General features: G+C 40.7%; 1 protein-coding gene across 1 annotated transcript in view; it reads left to right on the forward strand.

Moving 5' to 3' along the window:
* Window positions 1-22,960, forward strand: part of HBP1 (HMG-box transcription factor 1) — a 172,918-nt gene that overhangs the window by 11,585 nt on the left and 138,373 nt on the right. Inside the window, exon 2 of the mRNA XM_053719176.1 lies at window positions 3,872-4,055. Coding sequence (XP_053575151.1) covers window positions 3,872-4,055 — 184 coding nt within the window. The remainder of the gene's footprint in view (window positions 1-3,871; window positions 4,056-22,960) is intronic.

Below are 22,960 nucleotides of genomic sequence, written 5' to 3' on the forward strand. Positions count from 1 at the left end.
ACTGGCAAGTGAAAATAAAGCTAAAACTGCCTTGTTTCACTTTACAGCGGGGCTCCAGTCCCTAACCCGCTGTATGAGCGGGGTATACCTGTATTTATACCATTTCAAACTTTTTTCTTTGTCAAAAAAGGTTCAAATCTATAACCAAAGACGAGTAAAAAAATAAATAATAATTATATTTTTATACACCAATGGCATTGTTTTACAGTCACCTGCATTCCTCCTAGTTCTAGAAGCTACATATAGAGGCACTAACATTTACAAACCTATGATGATGCTTTGTAATGTAAATCTGTTTATTTAAATGAAACATCTCTTTATGTGCCAATACAAAACACTGTTTTTCATAAAATGCTTAATTAAAAATTTCAGTGAGTTTACATAAACCCAATACAGCTGTCTTTAAAGGAGCCAAAATAAGCAGCAAAATAAATAGGTTGTGCTATTCAGTCATAAATTGCCTGCCAAATGCTTACAAAACACCAACCAGTGCAAAGTGCATATTGTATTCCAAGAGTTTAGTAACTGCTACACAGCATATAGAGTGCAACAAAAAGACATCTCAAATACACCTCGGTTCCCTGTGTAATAAATAATTATAGTGTGATGTACAACGACAAATTACAGCTTCATAAGTCATTTACAATGTCTCCCAGACAAGCAGCCTGCATCCCATGGCTATGAAGTTTCTGATGCTTTTAGTTCACGACTGCCCATGATGCTGCAGAAGCCTGGTAAATCTCATTAATGCTCTCTCTGCTGGTTACTTGTTTTTCCTTTTAGAATTGTGCATCATTTGCGAACTTTATAGCAATTCTGTTATCTCATATTAGTAAAAAAAAACACAATCACTTTTTTATGTTTAAAGGGACAGTAAAGTCAACTTTCCAATTTACTTCTGTTATCAAATTTGCTTTGTTTTCACAGCATTTTTTATGGCAGCAGTGTTTTGTGACATTGTATAACAAAGCTACAAATAATGTTGCAAAACACTGCTGGCATAGAGTACTAAAGACACGTGCACAGTCCTGAGCTCTTATGAACCTACCTAGTTTTACTTTACTCTTCAATAAAAGATACCAAGAGAACAAAGCATATTTGATAACAGAAGTAAATTGGAAAGTTGTTTAAAATTGCATGCTCTATCTGAATCATGAAGGTTTGATTTTGACTTTACTGTCCTTTTAAAGGGACATGCAAACCAAAATGTTTTTCATAATTCAGATAGAGAATACAATTTTAAACAACATTCCAATTTACTTCTATTATATAATTAAGATATAGCAATGCACATGGATGAGCCAATCACACGAGGCATCTATGTGCAGCCACCAATCATCAGCTACTGAGCCTATTTAGCTATGCTTTTCAACAAAGGATATTGTGAGAAGCTAATGAAGCAAATTAGATAATAGAGGTAAATTGTAAAGTTATTTAAAATGGTATTCTCTATCTAAATCATAAAAGAAAAAATGGGCTCATGTCCCTTTAATATTGTAAGATAAACGAAAATAGATGTAAAAACAGTAACTATGTAGTGATTATAAATAAATACTGCAGTGGTCTAATAAGAATGTATATACATTTAGTCATGATAGTAAATCTTACATCAGTACATGCACTGTAAATGTCCTGTCATTGAAATAAAAAGTATCCTTTTCATAACCCCCCTCTCATTTCTTCTTTATGTTGTGCCTAGAAATGTAATAATAGTAAATGCTGGTATAGTTTACTAATCTAAAGAACATGCGATCGCAAGCACCAGGGGCATACAAGTGGCGCACGTCTAAAATACAAAAAAACTAGCGTTTTCTAACACGCGTTCGTTTGCAAAGTACAGAAGTATTCTGCAGCTATAGAGCAGGGCCTTTAGTCTTAAACTGTCGACAGGCATCATTTTGAAACTTCTAAAATATGGGAATGAGACCAAAAAGGAAATGGGGATCTTTCATCTAAGTTAGTCTGATACTTTACCAAAAGGGTAGTTGAATTATTCATTGTTCGAAACCGGCTATGCCCCAACCTCAAAATCCATTCTTTCTTTGAACTTAGTTCTTACAGAAATAAATTCTTCATTTATTTAACACCTTTTCTATCTTATCAACCCTATTTTGAAAGCTTTTATTATATCAACTCAGTCCAGAGATTTTCAGTCTGTTAAATATAGGATAATAACTAATTTATTACTAGATAGACTTGTAGAACATTGTATTGCTGTTCCAGGGTGTATCTTACTATTTAAAGGGACAGTTTGACCAAACAGTTGTCTCCTCTTTATTTTGTTCCCAATGATCCATTTTACTTGTTGAAGTGTATTAAAATGTTTACACATAGCACCTTTGCCTTATTATCAGCATTTTTTGCCTGTGGTATTCCTATACTGAACGATTCTATACTTAACTTTTCCTGCTCGGCTTTAGCGCCGTTAGGATGGCATGGAATGTCCTAGCCATTTGGCGGTAATGAAGCCAACAGCGCTTACCGAATGGGATCGTTTTATGGTGGTTGTGCCTTGCGCTGTGGGCGCACCCCCTGACCCGATTCCATCATTGAAATCTCACAATTGCGTGATTTAAATTTGTTTACATCGGAACATTGTTACGATGTAGACAAATTAAAGCCAGCATGAAAGGTTTAAGTACAGGCTATTAACAATCTATGTAAACACAGCCAGCAGAAAACAGGGAAGCATTTGAGTGATAAGATAAGGATGTCTGATGTCTTGCAAGCTTAGCCTATTTTTGATCGGTTATGGTTTTAAAAGAGCGAATCCAGCTATATAATTTACAAAAAGAAACTGAAAGGAGTAATTTTTCATACATTTTATACTCTGCAGCTGCTATAACAAGTCTTTGGGAACATGTTAAGGGAAATCCAATTTTATAGTGCACTGTCCTTTTTAATGAAAGGCAAAAAATAATTTGGATTTACTTCTTAAATGCCTAAAATTCCAAATTTACACTATTTAGCATCCTTTTCTCTTTTATAAATCATATGTCTGTTATTTATATTATCAGTTATTTGTAGAGTATCTGGAACTAGTTTTGCTTTCATCTCTTATTCTCTGAAATACTCCTAGGCAGGTAAGTACCGTAAGAATCATGTCCAGACATCCTAATTTAGAGTGCTTGGCAAAGCCCAGGAGCCAGCTAACAGTGGCTCATGACTTTGTATATAGAAGTTTATGTAAAAGAATACAATCACTCAGGCTCTGGAAATTGTGTGTATATCTTCTGTGTTTCATATAAATGTATCGGCCCCTGATCTAGAGCCAGTTTTCTAGAGTGTTTAGTAATGTGTTATTATTTTCTGAGAAACAAATGTGCAACAGTAACTTCATTTATTCTTTGGTCTTAGACTTGTAGGGTTTTTATTGTGATTTTAGTATAATGAGAAATAATGTAGCAGGTTACTTTTTTTTGTAAACTGTTTAAACATTGTTGAGATTGAGAAATTAAAATGTCTTCTGTTGTTGTTCTTTCACTAACTTAAAGGGACATAAAACCAATTTCCAATTTACTTCTATTATCGAATTTGTTTTGTTCTCTTGATATCCGCCATTGAAAAGGTTACCTAGGTAGGCTCAGAGTTGCTGAATGTTGGCTGCACATATATGCGTCATGTTAGTGGCTCACCCAATGCATTCTGCTAGTTTCCAGTAGTGTATTGCTGCTTCTTCAACAAAGGATAGCAAGAGAATGACGCAAATTAGATAATAGAAGTAAATTGGAAAGTTGTTTAGGTTGTATGCTCTATCTGAATCATGAAATAAAAATTTTGGGTTTCATGTCCTTTAACTGTTATAATCAACCTATCTTTAATAAAAATGTTTTCTAACACTTTTTTTTTTTTTTTCTTTTGGTGTGGTCAGCTGAACTACTATAATATGGTGTGGGAAGTGAAGACGAAAGAAATGCCCAATGCTTTGCAAACAGTCCAATTGGTAATGGAAACAAGACCTACAGTAATTAATGAACCACTGGAGATGCTTAAATGTAATGAACATCTCCCATTGTCACCTGGTTATGAATCTTCTGATGATCATATGGAACTAGGTAAGCATTTTTGTACAAATGCATACACATTAGCAAATGTCATTATCCAAAATTATCTTTTTTTTTATTTAAACAAAAAACCAGGTGGTTCTAAAAATGTGATTTGCTTTATTTCCATCTAAAGGGGAGGAGAGTCCACGGCTTCATTTATTACTATTGGGGATTAAGAACCTGGCCACCAGGAGGAGGCAAATACACCCCAGCCAAAGGCTTAAATACCTCCCAGTTATTTTTGGCAGAGGAGTGCCAGAGTTTCGGAGTAGTCTCTTATGGAGGGTAATACTCTTTGCAGTGGGACTGGAGTTTTAAGTAGTCCTGTCAGCCTCTCAGTGAGAGCCTGGGCGAAAGTTAGAGTCCGGAGATGCAGGGAGAGTCTTTCTGCGAAACCATCCTGACTCATATTAGCAGCTCCATAAGCAATCAGCGTTGACGAGTTTCGTTGCCTGTTTTCTTCACTCAACTCCATGTCAGGAGCGAGGCTACTAACCTGCCCAGAAGCAGAACTTTTTTTCACTTTCTGCGATGAGATTTTTTGTAGTGAATATTTTTCTGCAGGTCATTTTTAAATAAAATTCGGTTTTAAATCATTCATAAACAAACATTTATTTAAAACTTGGTAAACGTTCACATGTAATGTGTGTGTGTATATGTGTGTGTATATGTGTATGTATGTATGTGTGTGTATATGTGTATGTATGTATGTGTGTGTGTGTGTATGTATGTATGTATATGTGTGTGTGTATGTATGTGTATGTGTGTGTGCATATGTGTGTGTATATATGTGTGGACTGACCCCATTCTATCATTACCAGCTCTGCTCAGCTGACAATCAAATATAAAGTCCCCTATGCCACCTTTTGTGCATATATGCTTAAAGAACCACAATATAGTTACCATTCCTTTTTCCCCAAGAAAAATAAAAATAAAACCAGGGTGGTGATATACATTTTAAATGTTAATAGAATTTTTGTTCTGTTAACATTTAAAATGTATATCACTCACAACCCTGGTTTAATTTTTACTGTTCTTGAGGAAGCACTGCTATAGTAGGCAAACAAAAGTAGACTCTCTTTCATCACAGAAACTTACGCTAATAGTAATAAAATACTAGTCTACTAGTACTAATTATATTAGTATTATTATTATTATTGCTATTATTTACAATTTGCAAATAACAAGGCTTTGGCTGTTCATTCATTGTTTAAAATCTGATTCCAATATTTAGTGAGGGAAGGTGATAATAACAAACTGACCCACCACAATAACCAAAATACTACCAACCTAACAATAACAGTGTCTTAGGGCGAGTTTTTAGAATATATTGGCATCATTTTTTTTAATTTTTTTTTCCAGAGAAGCATTTAAAAAAAAAACAAAAAAACAAGCTTATTGCAGTAATGCCAAAAGAACCTGAATGGACTGGAATGTATTCTTTACACTCACACAGCCAGTGAACAAAGCAAGATAGTATACATAGACACACACATGTATAGATTATATTAACACTGAGGGTGTGAGGACAGGAATAAAACATTTGTAAAGGAGAGGAGTTTTGGTAACACTGGACTGGAGAAATACTGGATTATCAGATAAAAATTACTGTAGAATTGAATTGTGGCCCCAGGGCGGCTTTGGCTAGGGATTAGTGTACAGCATGTGTAACCTCATCACCCACTTGCACAGCATTTCTCCGGTATATGGGATCTTGCAGGTCACCATGCTGTACACTAATGCAGGGGCAGGTCTGTGATTGTAGATCATAGCTAAGACGTGCTGTAGGTGATACGCTCTTTTCCTGTTCTCACTAAGCCCTCTTCTCACACTACCGCCGCACCGCCGCTCGGCTCTATTGAAATATTAATGCAGGGGCAGGTCTGTAAATGTAGATCATAGCCAAGACGTGCTGTAGGTGATACGCTGTTGAGGCATACTGCACACATTGCCGGTCTATGGTCTCCCAGAATGATGTGATGCGTTGCAGTAGGAGATGTGCGCAAATGTAAACATTTGTTGTGCGCGCTTTTCCTGTTCTCACTCAGCCCTCTCCTCACACTACCGCGGCACCACCGCTCGGTTCTATTGAAATAATACAATAATAATAAAACATTTTTAAAAAGCTTTTACTCCTTCTGCTTGCCCGCAGCAGGGCTAAAGTAAAAAAAAAACACATGCCCTGTGCCGAGAACTGACTTACCTCACAGTCGCAGAAGCCGTTCTGGTGGGTAAAAGTATCAATAATGATATTGCATAAAAAAGTATCAATTTCAGGAGCAGAGCAGCCATTAGACAATAATTTAAAAGTACTGTCTGCACTAAAAATGTGCCGGTTGTCCATTTGAAAGCACTGCACTGGCCAGAAGAACAAAAAAAAAATTCTGTTGAAGAAAAAATTCTCTGTTTAACAGACCTGGCCATTCTTTCTGCAGGCAGGCTCCACTTTCTGCGATAATATCGCAGATCGCACTATGTTCTGCCTTGGGGCTAACCTGTCACACTTGAAGGGCTGTGTTCCTGTTCTACGGCATAGATTCTGGTAAGATCGTTTCATTTTTTTTATTAATCATGAAAACATAGAAGACAGGGTCACAGTGTGGCGCCTTTTTCTATTTACGGAATCAAGGGTTAATATTCCTGGAAGGGGGATTATTGAACAGGGGGGGTTTATACATGATATGGTTTATTGTGTCATTGCTGCGTTATGTGCGAGATGAGGCTCTGGCAATGTGTGGAACTTTCAGGTTATTTGCGGAAAGTTTGCGATGCCATTTTTTGGCACGTTTTTCCCTAGAGCAGGGGCGGTCCTGTCAGGCATTCCATGTGACTGGGTGTGGCTATCTATCCTTCCTGTTGATCTGTGGTGCAGGAGACGTAGTGGTTTCTGTAGTCCGGGTCCTAGGAGGTGGTGAGTGCCTTGGACATTGGTGGTATAAAGGTGCCTTTTTAATAAATAAAATTAGTCTAACCAAACGCACAAGCGATGGAGGACTCTGACGCGTTGGAAGGCTCTCCTTCCTTAATGAAGTCTCATTCCTGTGTTTATTGTGAGGAGGTTCTGGTAGATCAGCCTGCTCAACTATGTTCCGCATGCCTTGATAAAGTTATAACATCTAAATGTAAACGGATGTCTAGTACTACTGAGCTGTCCACCTCTGAGGGTTCTTCGTCCCAGGAGGTGCGTTCCCTACATTCATCTAAAATTGCACATGCAGCGCCCCCCGGGGTCCAACCATTACTCCTTCGGGAGAGATTCGTTGTCCGTCAGACTTTGCGGGTCAACTGGAATTGGCGGTTTCGAAAGTGATCCATGCCTTACCACGTTCTGCTAAGCGCAAGAGTAGGGTTTATTATAGTGGCCCGACCCTGGGTTTGTCCTCGCCGATGGAAGATCCAGAGGCTCTATACGATGATGAGGAACCTGTGATTCCTAAGCTTGACAAGGTATACGAGGACAGGGTAGTACCTCAGTCTTTCCCGGTTCCTGTTAAGATGGCTAATATTATTAAGAACGAATGGGAGCAATTAGGTTCTTCCTTTTCCCCTTCTTCTTCCTTTAAAAAACTGTTCCCTGTTCCGGACTCTGAGCTTGAGCTGTGGGGGACCATCTCTAAGGTGGATGGGGCTATCTCTATGCTCGTGAAGCGGACGACTATTCTCGAGGATAGTTCGTCATTTAAAGAGCCCATGGATAAATAGCTGGAAAACATGTTGAGAAAGATGTTTCAGCACACAGGGTTTGTTTTTCAGCCAGTAGCGGCGGTTGCGGCGGTTGCTGGAGCTGCGACATATTGGTGTGAATCCCTGTGTGAAATGGTTGAGGGGGAGACATCCATTGACGAGATACAGGAGACGATTAAGTCGCTGAAGGTCGTCAATTATTTAATCTGTGATGCCAATATGCAAATTTATTCTCCTGAATGCTAAGGTGTCAGGTTTTTCTGTTTTAGCCCGCAGGGCTCTGTGGCTAAAATCTTGGTCTGCGGACTTGGCCTCTAAATCGAGGCTGTTGTCCCTGCCTTTTCAAGGAAAGATCCTGTTCGGTCCAGGATTGGATTCTATCATATCCACGTTTACGGGAGGCAAGGGAGCTTTCCTACTGCAGGATAAGAAGGCTAAGCCTAAGGGATCTACTTTTCGTCCCTTTCGTGCGGACAAGGCCCAGCGCCAGCAACCCACCGCAAAAGCGGACCAGTCCAAGGGATCTGGGAAGCCGGCTTAATCTTGGAACAAGTCTAAGCAGAGCAAAAAGCCAGCCGAGACGAAATCAGCATGAAGGGGCGGCCCCCAACCAGTCTCCATATAACGTAGAGAGCAGATTATCTCTATTCTCAGACGCATGATTGCAGGACGTTCAGGACCCTTGGGTTCTAGAAGTTGTCTCCCAGGGTTACAGGATGTGGTTCAGATCCCATCCGCCCGAGGGCAGATTCCTCCTGTCAAACCTGTCTTCAAGACCAGAGAAGAGAGAGGCCTTTCTAGAGTGTGTGTGAGATCTCGCCTCTCTCTGGGTTATTGTACCAGTACCCCTAGCAGAAAGGGGTCTAGGGTACTATTCCAACCTTTTTGTGGTTCTAAAGAAGGAGGGCACGTTCCGCCCGATTCTGGACCTGAAGTGTTTAAACAAGTTTCTGAGTGTTCCATAGTTCAAAATGGAAACGATCAGATCTATTCTGCCCCTAGTTCAAGAGGGGACAGTTCATGACAACTGTAGACTTGAAGGACACTTACCTTTATGTGCCAATTCACAGGGACCACTTCAGGTTCCAAAGATTTGCGTTTCTGGACCAACACTTCCAGTTTGTGGTCCTTCCTTTTGGTCTGACGACGGCCCCGAGAGTCTTCACAAAGGTTCTGGGGGCGCTGCTTGCAGTGGCCAGATCCAGGGGCATTGTGGTGGCGCCTTTCCTGGACGACATCTTAGTTCAGGCGCCGTCGTTCGACATTGCAGAGGATCATTCGAGGGCTCTTCTTCTTCTGCTCCAATCTCACGGTTGGAAGATCAATGCAGGAAGAGTTCCCTGGTTCCCAGCAACAGGGTGGAGTTCCTGGGCACGATAATAGACTCTATGTCCATGAAGATATTTCTCACAGATCAGCGGTGCAGGAAGCTTGCGTCCACCTGTCTTGCCCTTCAGTCCTCCATAAGCCCGTTGGTGGCTCAATGTATGGAGGCGAAAGGTCTCGTGGTGTTAAGCATAGATGTCATCCCATTCGCCAGGTTCCATCTCAGACCTCTCCAATTGTTGAGACAGTGGAACAGCGATCATTCAGATTTATCACAGCTGATATCCATGGATGCTCGGACTCTGAACTCCCTCTCTTGGTGGATTCGTCCGGAGCAACTGTCCATGGGGACATCCTTCTTGCGACCGTCCTGGGAGATTGTGACCATGGACGCCAGTCTGACAGGATGGGGAGCTGTTTGGGGTGCCAGGATTGCACATGGAAAGTGGTCCAGGGAGGAGTCTCTCCTTCCGATCAACATCCTAGAACTACGAGCAATTTACAATGCTCTGAAGGCAGGGCCTTCTCTGGAGTCGGTCAGTTTCATCATATTCTAGACCGACAGCATTACCTCTGTGGCTTACATCAACCATCAGGGGGGTACGAGGAGCTTCCTCGCGATGAGGGAGGTGTCTCGGATTCTGGAGTGGGCGGAGTCCCACGACTGCTCGCTCTCAGCGATTCACATTCCAGGTTTGGACAACTGGGAAGCGGACTTTCTTAGCAGACAATCCTTCCATCCGGGGGAATGGTCTCTTTACCCAAGGTATTTGCGGAGATTTGTCACAGATGGGGAGCGCCGGAGATAGAGCTCATGGCGTCCAGACTCAATTGCAAGCTACCTCGATACGGGTCGAGGTCCAGGGATCCCCAGCAGAGCTGATGGATGCCTTAGTGGTTCCTTGGGGTTTCAGCCTAGCTTACATTTTTCCACCGTTACCACTTCTACCTCGCGTGGTGGCACGCATCAAACAGGAGTGGGCCCCGGCCATTCTGATTGCTTCTTCGTGGCCACGGAGGATGTGGTTGGCAGGTCTGGTGGGGATGTCATCCTCTCCGCCGTGGAGGTTACCCTGTCGCAGGGATCTGCTGTCACAGGGCCCCTTTGAACATCGAAATCTAGATTCTCTGAGGCTGACTGCGTGGAGATTGAACGCCTAGTCTTAGCCAAGAGAGGCTTTTCAGAAAGTGTGATTGATAATCTAATTCAGGCAAGGAAGCCAGTCACTCGTCGCATCTACCATAAGGTGTGGAGGACTTAATTGTCCTGGTGTGAGAATCATGGATTTCCTTGGCATAAGTTGAAGGTATCCAGGATTCTGTCCTTTCTCCAAGATGGTTTGGAGAAGGGTCTTGCCGCTAGTTCCTTTAAAGGGACAGATTTCGACATTATCAGTTTTGTTGCATAGGAGACTCGCTGAGCTCCCTGACATTAAATCTTTTGTTCATGCTCTTTCTAGAATTAGGCCTGTCTTTACACAGTCGGCTCCACCTTGGAGCTTAAACTTTAGTCCTTAGGGTTTTGCAGAGGGTTCTGTTTGAACCTATGCATTCCATAGACATTAGGATTCTGTCCTGGAAGGTTCTCTTCCTGTTGGCTATTGCATCGGCACACAGAGTATCTGAACTAGCTGCCTTGCAATGTGATCCTCCTTATCTGGTGTTTCATGTGGATAAGGCTGTACTTCGTACTGGGTTGGGGTTTCTCCCCAAGGTGGTGTCTAACCATAACATCAATCAGGAAATAGTTGTTCCTTCTTTGTGTCCTAACCCTTCTTCAAAGGAGAGGTTACTTCATAACCTGGATGTGGTTCGAGCCTTGAAGTTCTATCTTCAGGCTACAAAGGATTTCAGACAGTCTACATCTCTTTTTGTGGTGTATTCTGGTAAGCGCAAGGGGCAAAGGGCCTCTGCTACTTCTTTGTCTTTTTGGTTGGGGAGCTTGATTCGCTTGGCTTATGAGACAGCGGGACATAAGCCTCCTCAGAGGCCCACGGCTCATTCAACTAGAGCTGTGGCTTCGTCTTGGGCCTTCAAGAATGAGGCCTCTATGGAGCAAATTTGTAAGGCGGCTACCTGGTCCTCCTTACACACTTTTACAAAGTTTTACAAATTTGATGTTTTTTGCTTCTGCGGAAGCTGTTTTTGGGAGACAAGTTTTGCAGGCTGTGGTGCCCTCAGATTAGGGTCCGCCTTTTACCCTCCCCGTTTCATTCAGTGTCCTCTAGAGCTTGGGTATATGTTCCCAATAGTAATGAATGAAGCCGTGGACTCTCCTCCCCTTTTAGATGGAAAACATAAATTATGCTTACCTGATAATTTAATTTCCATCAAGGGGAGGAGAGTCCACGGCTCCCGCCCGTATCTCGTTGGACGGACCTAAATTTATTCATCTTCTGGCACCTTTTTTACCCTGATATTTCTCCTACTGTTCCTGGTTCCCTCTGCAGAATGATTGGGGGATGAGGGGAGTGGGAGGAGTATTTAAGCCTTTGGCTAGGGTGTCTTTGCCTCCTCCTCGTGGCCAGGTTCTCAATTTCCAATTGTAATGAATAAAGCCGTGGACTCTCCTCCCCTTGATGGAAATTAAATTTTAAGGTAAGCATAATTTATGTTTTTAAGCACACAAAAATAACTTACTAATGAATACTGTAGTAATTTACACTTACATAAGTAGAACTCCCTTTTGTTCCTCTTGTGTTACATTATTTTCTTTATATTGTAGCACATTTTTTTAATCAGCTGTTGCTCCATAACATGCACCTATCCCCGTATTTTTGCTGCAAGTGTCTTTCAAGGGATTAGTCAAATGAGTTGACAATTTCAGTTTTGTGACACCACAGTCATCAACACCAGTGTTGTCTCCTAGGAGACAAATTCTAACATTTAGATATGGGCCTTTCTAACTATTGAGCCACATAGAGCACTTTATGCTGTATTTATGCTTGTTTTTTGTTAAATACCATAGTCCAAAGAAACAGATACTTTCAAATGTCTTTCACCATTCAGAAATGCCAATAATAAGTGACCAGGAAACAATAAAGCTCTACTAATATAATTGTAAATAAAAGATAATGCCATGTGAACCTAGTCTGTGCTTTTGTAGTAGTATGCTATGTATATCCACTGCAATACATGGTTTTACTTCCACAGTGCTCACAACAGCTTTAAGACGCCAGTGCAGTTCTTTTCCAGTTAGCTAAAGTGTTTTATAGTATATTGTATAGTACTATGCTTTACCCTGGAACCAGTAGATAAACAGAAGATTTGCCTCTGTAAATATGGTGGCAGCATTTGAAAGCTGAATATGCCAGCATAGACATTACAGGTGTTGCTACTCAGCCTATGAACAGAGGGTGTCTGTTCGTAATACTCTGTGATCACACCTGTGATAGCTTAGAGCTTGTGTTAAAGGGACAGTCAAGTCCAAAATAAACTTTCATGATTTAAATAGGGTATGTAATTTTAAACAACTTTGCACTCTTGGTGTTCTTAGTTGAAAGCTAAACCTAGGTAGGCTCATATGCTAATTACTTAGACCTTGAAGGCCGGCTTTAATCTGAATGCATTTTGACAGTTTTTCACCACTAGAGGGCATTAGTTCATGTGTGTCATATAGGTAACATTGAGCTCACTTACCTAGGAGTCAGCACTGATTGGCTAAAATGCAAGTCTTTCAAAAGAACTGAAATAAGGGGGCAATTTGCCAGAGGCTTAGATACAAGGTAATCACAGAGGTAAAAAGTGTATTAATATAACCGTGTTGGTTATGCAAAACTGGAGAATTGGTTATAAAGGGATTATATATTATTTTAAACAACGAAAATTCTGGTGTTAACTGTCCCTTTAATAAAACAGTAGCTGTTTTTTGTTGTTGTTGAGACTTTTAATACTGTAGATCACATAATCTGTGCTATGTTTAAGATTCCGTGCAAACAGGCAATATAATGGAGATGCTGTCTGAACTAATTCCATCCTTTTCTGATGTTGCTGCACAGTAATTTTCAGATTACCACCTTCATAGTACCTTCAGTGGCTTTTGCCCTGTGGTATGCTGTCTCATATCATGTGTAGAAAGTTTCTTGGTAGTTTATTACCTCTCCTGTGACTCACCTGTCCTCATTCTTTGGGACTTCAATATTCCAATTGATTATATTCCAGCGCTACGGAATTTGGCGGTGCTTTACAAATAAATAATAATAATAATAATCCTTGCTCTGCTAGAGTTTCAAAGCTCATGGAGCTCACTTCATCACTTGGTCTCTCACAGTGGACTAATTTTCACACTTACAAAGATGGCCATTCAATTGACCTAATCTTTATCCACCATTGTTCTGTTTCTCAGTTTACTAACTACCCATTCCCACTCTCTCTGATTAACATCTCTTAAAATTCAACGTCACTACACCGACTGCACACCCACCACCTAACCCTTCAAATAGACTCAATAGAAACTTGCACATCATAAGCACAAAACTACTCACACCCTAAACCCCATTCTCCCTGCAATCTCCTCCCTTTTCTGTGGAATCTATTTATGTATAATTCCATTCTGACCTCCGTCATCAAATAGACCCTTCCTTCCATAGCTCACACACAATGGAAACCCCCCTAACCTTGGCACACACATTTGACACGCTACCTACAAATTCATCTGCACTGCAGAATGGCACTGGAGAAAATCTCGCTCCTCTGCTGACTTCTTGCATTACAAAATTATGATGTACTCCTACTCATCAGCCCTCAACCTTTGCAAACATCATTTCAACTATGTCCCACAGTCCTAAGTGTATTTTCTCCACTTTTAATACCCTCCTGTGGCCTGCCTCTCCACCCATTACCACTTCTCTCACAGCACATGACTTTTCAATATATTTCAAACCAATATTGACTTCATACTACATTAAATAGCCTCCTACCACAACAACAACATTGACACCTCACAAATCCCTGCAAACTTTCAAACTCAGTCTACCCAAAAACTAGCACATTTTGTCCTGTTATAGAGGAGGAGGTTTCTGCTCTCCTTTCATGTTCCCATCTTAATACCTGTCCCATTGATCATATTCCCTTTCCCCTACTCTTACACCCACCCTCACACATATATTCAACCTCTCCCTTAAACCTTGTACATTGTCATCATCCCTCATACATGTTTTAATTACACCTATTCTTAAAAAAACGCTTATAAATGCTTATCACGATTTCTCTCGTAAAACCATTTTTTGGACCCTTTGCAATCTGGTTTTCACACCAACACTCAGCCTTTGCCACTGTTGACCATCCATTGCTGTTCCTTAGCCTTCAATCCTTGGGTATTTGTGATACTGCTGTACTGTGGCTCTCTTCCTACTTTTCTAACTGTACCTTCAGTGTATCCTCTTCCCCTCTACCCCTCTCTTTTGAGATACTTCAAAAAGACTTGGTTCTAGGTCCCTTTCTTTTTTCACTCTACACATTATCTCTAGGCTCATTAATAAAGTCCTGTGAGTTGCGGTTTCATCTTTATGCTGATGACACCCAAATCTACCTTTATGCACCAGACATTTCCTCCTCCCTGCTGACTTGTGTCACCAGCTGCCTAGCAATACCTCACACTGGATAACCTCTCACTACTTAAATCTGAACCTCTCTAAAACTGAACTCCTATTACTCCCTCTACTAATTTGACCATTCCCCAAATCTCACTTACTGTAATCACTTCTACCCCTCAGGCCCACTACCTTGGGGTTACACTTGACTCAGACTTGTTGTTCCCCACATTTAAAGGGATACTAAACCCAATTTTTTTCTTTAATGATTCAGATAGAACATGCAATTTTAAGCAACTTTCTAACTTACTCCTATCAATGTTTCTTTGTTCTCTTGCTATCTTTATTTCAAAAGCAGGAATTTAAAGCTTAGGAGCCAGCCCATTTTAGGTTCAGCACCCTGGACAGTGCTTGCTTATTCATGGCTACATTTATCAAAACCAATAAGCGAGCATAACCCAGGTTCTCAACCAAAAATGGTCTTGCTCTTAAGCTTTTCATTCCTGCTTTTAGATAAAGATAGCAAGAGAACTAAGAAAATTTGATAATAGGAGTCAATTAGAAAGTTGTTTAAAATTGCATGCTCTATCTGAATCATTAAAGACAAAAAATGGGTTTAGTGTCCCATTAAGTGCTTAGCCATCTCAAGACACAACTAAGATTCTTATCCACTACCTTTATAATTTCCCGCCTTGACTACTGCAATTCTGTCTTCTAGTCACCCAAGCTACCGCCTGTCCCCACTGAGATCCATCATGAATGCCCCTGCCAGGCTCATTTTTCTTAAGAATCGTTCTACACCTGCTGAATCTCTTTGCCAACACCTCCACTGACTTCCCCTAGCCTCAAGATTTAAATTCAAAAGTTTGACCCTAAATTACAAAGCCCTCACCAACACTACACCCTCCTATATCTCTGCCCTTGTCTGCAAATACTCCCCAACCCGCCTCCTCTGTTCTGCTTAAGACTTACTTCTCTCATACACGTCTGCAAGAACTTTCCTATAGTCTCAAAAACTTCAAGTGTTCCTTATAAACATATCTGTTCAAGGACGCATACAACTTACTTAACAATGTCCCTACTACTTATGTTTCCCTCTCCCTCAACTTCCCTATGTATTTATTTTAGATTGTAAGCTTGAGAGCCTCTCTAACTGTAGCTCACTTTGTATAAAAGTGCATCTACAACTGATTGTGCTCACGGGCAGGGGGCTCCTATCCTTTTGTTTACGTTTGTCAATGCAAGTGTAGTAATGTGCATTGTATAGTCCTACATTATGTCTCATTGCAAGTTTTTATTGTACCCTTATGAGTCTAATGTACCTTTTTTGTATAGCGCTGCATAAAATATTGGCATTTTATAAATAAACAACAATAATACTAATTGGATGCATCCTAGCAAAATTATTATTAACGGTTATTTGTAGAGCGCCAACAGATTCCGCAGCGCTAACAAAAGGGATTCATTTAACAAATTATAGCTATAACTTTTCACTACCAATCCCGTCTTTAATGGCTATGTTGCACTTATGTACTTAAGTCATATACAGTTGTAGTATCCATGTTTAAGTCAGTTAGTTAAGTAATACACAAAGGAGAAGCTGTACTTATTTTAAAGGGATGGGTAAATGTAAAATGTATTATTATTAGTAATAATTGAAAAAAAAAAATGGGCAGAACTACATTGAGGGCATTACATTGAGGAATAAAAATGTTTTCCTACATATATCCTTGGCTATGCGAAGCCTATCAATGTGCTTGCTTTGATGTGTTTTGAATAGATATGAAGACAGTGAACCACTTAAAATGTGTTTCTGTAGCTTCTCTAGAACTGGCTGTAGAACTGTTTTGTCCCAATGGCAATATGGAGAATAACAGAAGAGCGCCTGAATCTAAGGTCCCCGTCAAGCTGAGGAAATAGCCTAAAGGAAAAACTGTCCTCAATATGACATTTCAGAAAGGCATTTAGGGGTTCAGGGACCAGAAATAAATCTAATGGTAGCAACAAAGGCTTTATGCCTAGACTCTATATATATATATATATATATATATAATATATATATATAATATATATATATATATATATATATATATATATATATATATATATATATATATATATATATATATACATGCCACTGCTTGCCAACATTAATCGATAAGATAAAAAGAGAGAAGTGCTCAACCTGGAAACGAACAATAGTATAATAGCTTGTTCTATGGCTAGTTACCACCCAAGAAGCAGCCACCTTTTGCTCAACATGTGCCTTTCACAGAGAAGAACTTTCCTGTAGCATATCAGTCTGATCCTGACTTAAAGGGACATTAAACACTTTGAGGTGGTAATATAAAATGATAAATTGTATATAATAAAAAAACTCTGCAATATACTGTTCATTATTTATTTTGTCCTCTTTGCCTGTAATTCCATTCTGAAATTGTGAGCTTTTCAGTTCCTGTTAGAAATGGAAGTGCAGAACACTGTTAAATCCAGCACAACCATTGGCTAGACACTCTAGTGACCTATTTATAACTGACCCTAATTGGCCACAGCAGAGAAGGTAACACAAGTTACAACATGGCAGCTCCCAGTGTTTTATAGACACTAAAACTTTACACTTATTTTGTCACTTTTTAAACAACTAATGAAACTTTTATAAAATACATCTACATGTTAGTCATGGACTAATCTTTTCTTTGAATGCATCATTCTATCTAGCATGTATTTAGTGTTTAATGTCCCTTTAACAGTACAGTCCAGCCCCAAAATACCAGGCAATCCCTCTCTGAACGAGAGAAATGGCAAAACCCCAGATGCACGTTTCGGCCTAGTGTGGGCCTAAGAGTCATAATATGCATAAATAAAAAGAGAGAAGCGCTCAACCTGGTAACGAGCAATAGCATAATAGCTATTTCGGGGATGGACTGTGCTGTGAAGTCAGGATCAGACTGATATGCTACAGGAAAGTTTTTCTCTGTGAAAGGCACATGTTGAGCAAAAAGAGGCTGCTTCTTGCGTGGTAACTAGCCATAGAACAAGCTATTATGCTATTGTTTGTTCCCAGGTTGAGCGCTTCTCTCTTTTTATTTATGCAAATTATGACTAGTTTCCCTAAGCGTGATGCAGGAATCCAGATGTGGACCTGTTGCTCAGTGTGCTTAGAGGGATATGGCTGCACCTCACTGACGAGGCCCACATTATGCCGAAACGTACGTCTGGGGTTTTGTTGTTTTGTTCAGAGAAGAATTGCCTGGTATTTCGGGGCTGGACTGTACTGTTAAGTCAGGATCAGACTGATATGCTACAGGAAAGTTCTTCTCTGTGAAAGGCACATGTTGAGCAAAAAGAGACTGCGTCTTGGGTGGTAACTAGCCGTAGAACAAGCTATTATGCTATTGTTCGTTCCCAGGTTGAGAGATTCTGTCTCTTTTTATTTATGCAAAAATGGGTAAGACTTATGAGCTCATCTGAGTCTTAAGCTCATCTGAGCTTTCCAATTCATGTTAAACATGGAAGTGCAGACACAGCTGTATTCCACACAGTCATTGGTTGCACACTTTAGTAAGCTATTCATAACTATTCCTGATTGGCCTCAGCAGAAAAGGTAACCTAAGTTACAATATGACGGCACCCATTGCTTTATGGACATTCATTTTACCCTTATTTTTTCAATATTTAAACAACTAATATCATTTTTAAAAATACATGTACAAATTATTCTCAGGCTAATCTTTGCTTTGAATACATCATTCAAGCAATGATATATTTAGTGTTTAATGTCCCTTTTTAAAGAGCTTCCAAAAGCGAATCCACTACCTGACCAAAAAGTTCAACCTTTTCGAATACCGCTTATTGGCCACCAAGTTGCCTCCTTGATGTTTGATTAGTGACACTGATACCATACTGTTCAAAGGGACTTTTACTACCATGTTTAGGCAATTTGCAAGTGCTGAGGGGTCAGGCCAAATGCCATGAGCTTAATTACATTTATTAGTGTCACTCTTAAGAGCAGGAGTGCAGTTATCAATGTGGTTACTTTTTTGCGAGGTGGAAAACCTGAGAGTCATACAGTAGTTTTATAAGATCACATTAGAGCATTTTTCTTTTGCACCATTATGCTAATTTGAATTTGATGCATCCTCCATCTGTCTCAACTGAGAACAATACTGTGAGATTCATAAAAGCATTTTCTGAAAAACTTTACAGATATGATATCCTGACATATATGAATAATGAAAACTAGCTTCTTTTCTCCTGTTAAGTGTGGTCAGTCCACGGGTCATCATTACTTCTGGGATATTAACTCCTCCCCAACAGGAAGTGCAAGAGGATTCACCCAGCAGAACTGCCATATAGCTCCTCCCCTCTACGTCACACCCAGTCATTCTCTTGCACCCAACTAATAGATAGGATGTGTGAGAGGACTGTGGTGATTATACTTAGTTTTATACCTTCAATCAAAAGTTTGTTATTTTATAACAGCACCGGAGTGTGTTGTTCCTTCTCTGGTAGAATTTGAAGAAGAATCTACCTGAGTTTTTTGTATGATTTTAGCCGGCGTAGTTAAGATCATATTGCTGTTCTCGGCCATCTGAGGAGTGAGGTAAACTTCAGATCAGGGGACAGCGGGCAGGTTAACCTGCAAAGAGGTATGTAGCAGCATATTATTTTCTGACAATGGAATTGACTGAGAAAATTCTGCCATACCGATATAATGTAAGCTCAGCCTTAAATGCAGTAGTAGCAACTGGTATCAGGCTGTCATGTATGTATATTTACACTTCAGTATTCTGGGGAATGGCACTTCACTGGAATAATACTGTATGCATAAGACTTTAGCCTAATTTGCAGTGACTAGCAACAGGCTTTCTAATGATATTTCATTTATTTGATGTTAAACGTTTTTTGCTGGCATGTTAAATCGTTTAATTTTCTGAGGTACTGGGTGAAAAAATGTTTTGGGCACTGTTTTTTTCCACTTGGCAGTCGTTTTATTTAATTTAAGACAGTTTACTGATCTCCCTCACTGTTGTGTGTGAGGGGGAGGGGCCTATTTTGGCGCTTTTGCTACGCATCAAAAAATTCAGTCAGAAGTCTCTTGTCTTCCCTGCATGATCCGGTTCGTCTCTACAGAGCTCAGGGGTCTTCAAAACTTATTTTGAGGGAGGTAATCACTCATAGCAGAGCTGTGAGATTGTAACTGACTGTGATAAAAAACGTTTATTTCTGTACTTTTTTTCTGCTATTCAGGGTTAGTTATCCATTACTAATGGGGGCAATCCTTTGCTAAAATTGTGTTTTTACCGGAAAGAATTTGATGTTATAGTTTCTCAAGTTTATTATTTCTCAACTGTCATAACTTTTTTCTGTACTTCTTAAAGGCACAGTACGTTTTCATATTATTTGTAAATTGCTTTGAAAAGTATTTCCAAGTTGCTAGTTTATTTGCTAGTGTGTTAAACATGTCTGATTCAGAGGAATATCTCTGTGCTATATGTGCTAAAGCCAAAGTGGAGCCCAATAGAAATTTATGTACTAATTGCATTGATGCTACTTTAAATAAAAGTCAATCTGTACAAATTGAACATATTTCACCAAACAACGAGGGGAGAGTTATGCCGACTAACTCGCCTCACGTGTCAGTACCTGCATCTCCCGCTCGGGAGGTGCGTGATATTGTAGCGCCGAGTACATCAGGGCGGCCATTACAAATCACATTACAGGATATGGCTAATGTTATGACTGAAGTTTTGGCTAAATTACCAGAACTAAGGGGTAAGCGTGATCACTCTGGGGTGAGAACAGAGTGCGCTGTTGATAATAGGGCCATGTCTGATACTGCGTCACAGTATGCTGAACATGAGGACGGAGAGCTTCAATCTGCAGGTGATGGTTCTGATCCCAATAGAATGGATTCAGACATTTCTAATTTTAAGTTTAAACTCGAAAACCTCCGTGTACTGTTAGGGGAGGTATTAGCAGCTCTGAATGATTGTAACACCGTTGCAATCCCAGAGAAATTATGTAGGCTGGATAGATACTATGCGGTACCGGCGAGTACTGACGTATTTCCTATACCTAAGAGGCTTACAGAGATAATTACTAAGGAGTGGGATAGGCCCGGTGTACCCTTTTCCCCCCCTCCTGTGTTTAGAAAAATGTTTCCAATAGACGCCACCACACGGGACTTATGGCAGACGGTCCCTAAGGTGGAGGGAGCGGTTTCTACTCTGGCTAAGCGTACCACTATCCCGGTGGAGGATAGCTGTGCCTTTTCAGATCCAATGGATAAAAAATTAGAGGGTTACCTTAAGAAAATGTTTGTTCAACAAGGTTTTATATTGCAACCCCTTGCATGTATTGCGTCTGTCACGGCCGCGGCCGCTTTTTGGTCCGAGTCCCTGGAAGAGACTCTTGACTCAATAACTATAGATGAGATTTCAAACAAGCTTAAGACACTTAAGCTAGCTAATTCATTTATTTCGGATGCCGTAGTACATTTAACTAAACTTACGGCTAAGAATTCCGGATTCGCCATTCAGGCACGCAGAGCACTGTGGCTAAAATCCTGGTCAGCTGACGTTACTTCTAAATCTAAATTACTTAACATACCTTTCAAAGGGCAGACCTTATTCGGGCCCGGGTTGAAAGAAATTATCGCTGACATTACAGGAGGTAAAGGCCATGCCCTGCCTCAAGACAGAGCCAAACCTAAGGCTAGACAGTCTAATTTTCGTTCCTTTCGTAATTTCAAAGCAGGAGCAGCATCAACTTCCTCTGCACCAAAACAGGAAGGAGCTGTTGCTCGCTACAGACAAGGCTGGAGACCTAACCAGTCCTGGAACAAGGGCAAGCAGGCCAGGAAACCTGCTGCTGCCCCTAAGACAGCATGAATTGAGGGCCCCCGATCCGGGAACGGATCTAGTGGGGGGCAGACTTTCTCTCTTCGCCCAGGCTTGGGCAAGAGATGTCCAGGATCCCTGGGCGTTAGAGATCATATCTCAGGGATATCTTCTGGACTTCAAATCCTCTCCCCCAAAAGGGAGATTTCATCTGTCAAGGTTGTCAACAAACCAAATAAAGAAAGAGGCGTTTCTACGCTGTGTACAAGATCTTTTACTAATGGGAGTGATCCATCCGGTTCCGCGGTCGGAACACGGACAAGGGTTTTACTCAAATCTGTTTGTGGTTCCCAAAAAAGAGGGAACTTTCAGGCCAATCTTGGATTTAAAGATCCTAAACAAATTCCTAAGAGTTCCATCGTTCAAAATGGAAACTATTCGGACAATTCTACCCATGATCCAAAAGGGTCAGTACATGACCACAGTGGATTTAAAGGATGCTTACCTTCACATACCGATTCACAAGGATCATTACCGGTATCTAAGGTTTGCCTTCCTAGACAGGCATTACCAGTTTGTAGCTCTTCCATTCGGATTAGCTACGGCTCCAAGAATCTTCACAAAGGTTCTGGGTGCTCTTCTGGCGGTACTAAGACCTCAAGGAATTTCGGTAGCTCCGTACCTAGACGACATTCTGATGCAAGCTTCAAGCTTTCAAACTGCCAAGTCTCATACAGAGTTAGTACTGGCATTTCTAAGGTCGCATGGATGGAAGGTAAACGAAAAGAAGAGTTCTCTCTTTCCACTCACAAGAGTTCCCTTCTTGGGGACTCTTATAGATTCTGTAGAAATGAAGATCTACCTGACAGAAGACAGGTTAACAAAGCTTCAAAATGCATGCCGTGTCCTTCATTCCATTCAACACCCGTCAGTGGGTCAATGCATGGAGGTAATCGGCTTGATGGTAGCGGCAATGGACATAGTACCCTTTGCACGCCTACATCTCAGACCGCTGCAATTGTGCATGCTAAGTCAGTGGAATGGGGATTACTCAGACTTGTCCCCTACTCTGAATCTGGATCAAGAGACCAGAAATTCTCTTCTATGGTGGCTTTCTCGGCCACATCTGTCCAGGGGGATGCCATTCAGCAGGCCAGATTGGACAATTGTAACAACAGACGCCAGCCTACTAGGTTGGGGCGCTGTCTGGAATTCTTTGAAGGCTCAGGGACAATGGAATCAGGAGGAGAGTCTCCTGCCAATAAACATTCTGGAATTGAGAGCAGTTCTCAATGCTTTTCTGGCTTGGCCCCAGTTAACAACTCGGGGGTTCATCAGGTTTCAGTCGGACAACATCACGACTGTAGCTTACATCAACCATCAGGGAGGGACAAGAAGCTCCCTAGCAATGATGGAAGTATCAAAGATAATTTGCTGGGCAGAGTCTCACTCTTGCCACCTGTCAGCAATCCACATCCCGGGAGTGGAGAACTGGGAGGCGGATTTCCTAAGTCGTCAGACTTTTCATCCG

Source organism: Bombina bombina, chromosome 6, assembly GCF_027579735.1.
Source record: "Bombina bombina isolate aBomBom1 chromosome 6, aBomBom1.pri, whole genome shotgun sequence".
Lineage (NCBI taxonomy): Eukaryota > Metazoa > Chordata > Amphibia > Anura > Bombinatoridae > Bombina > Bombina bombina.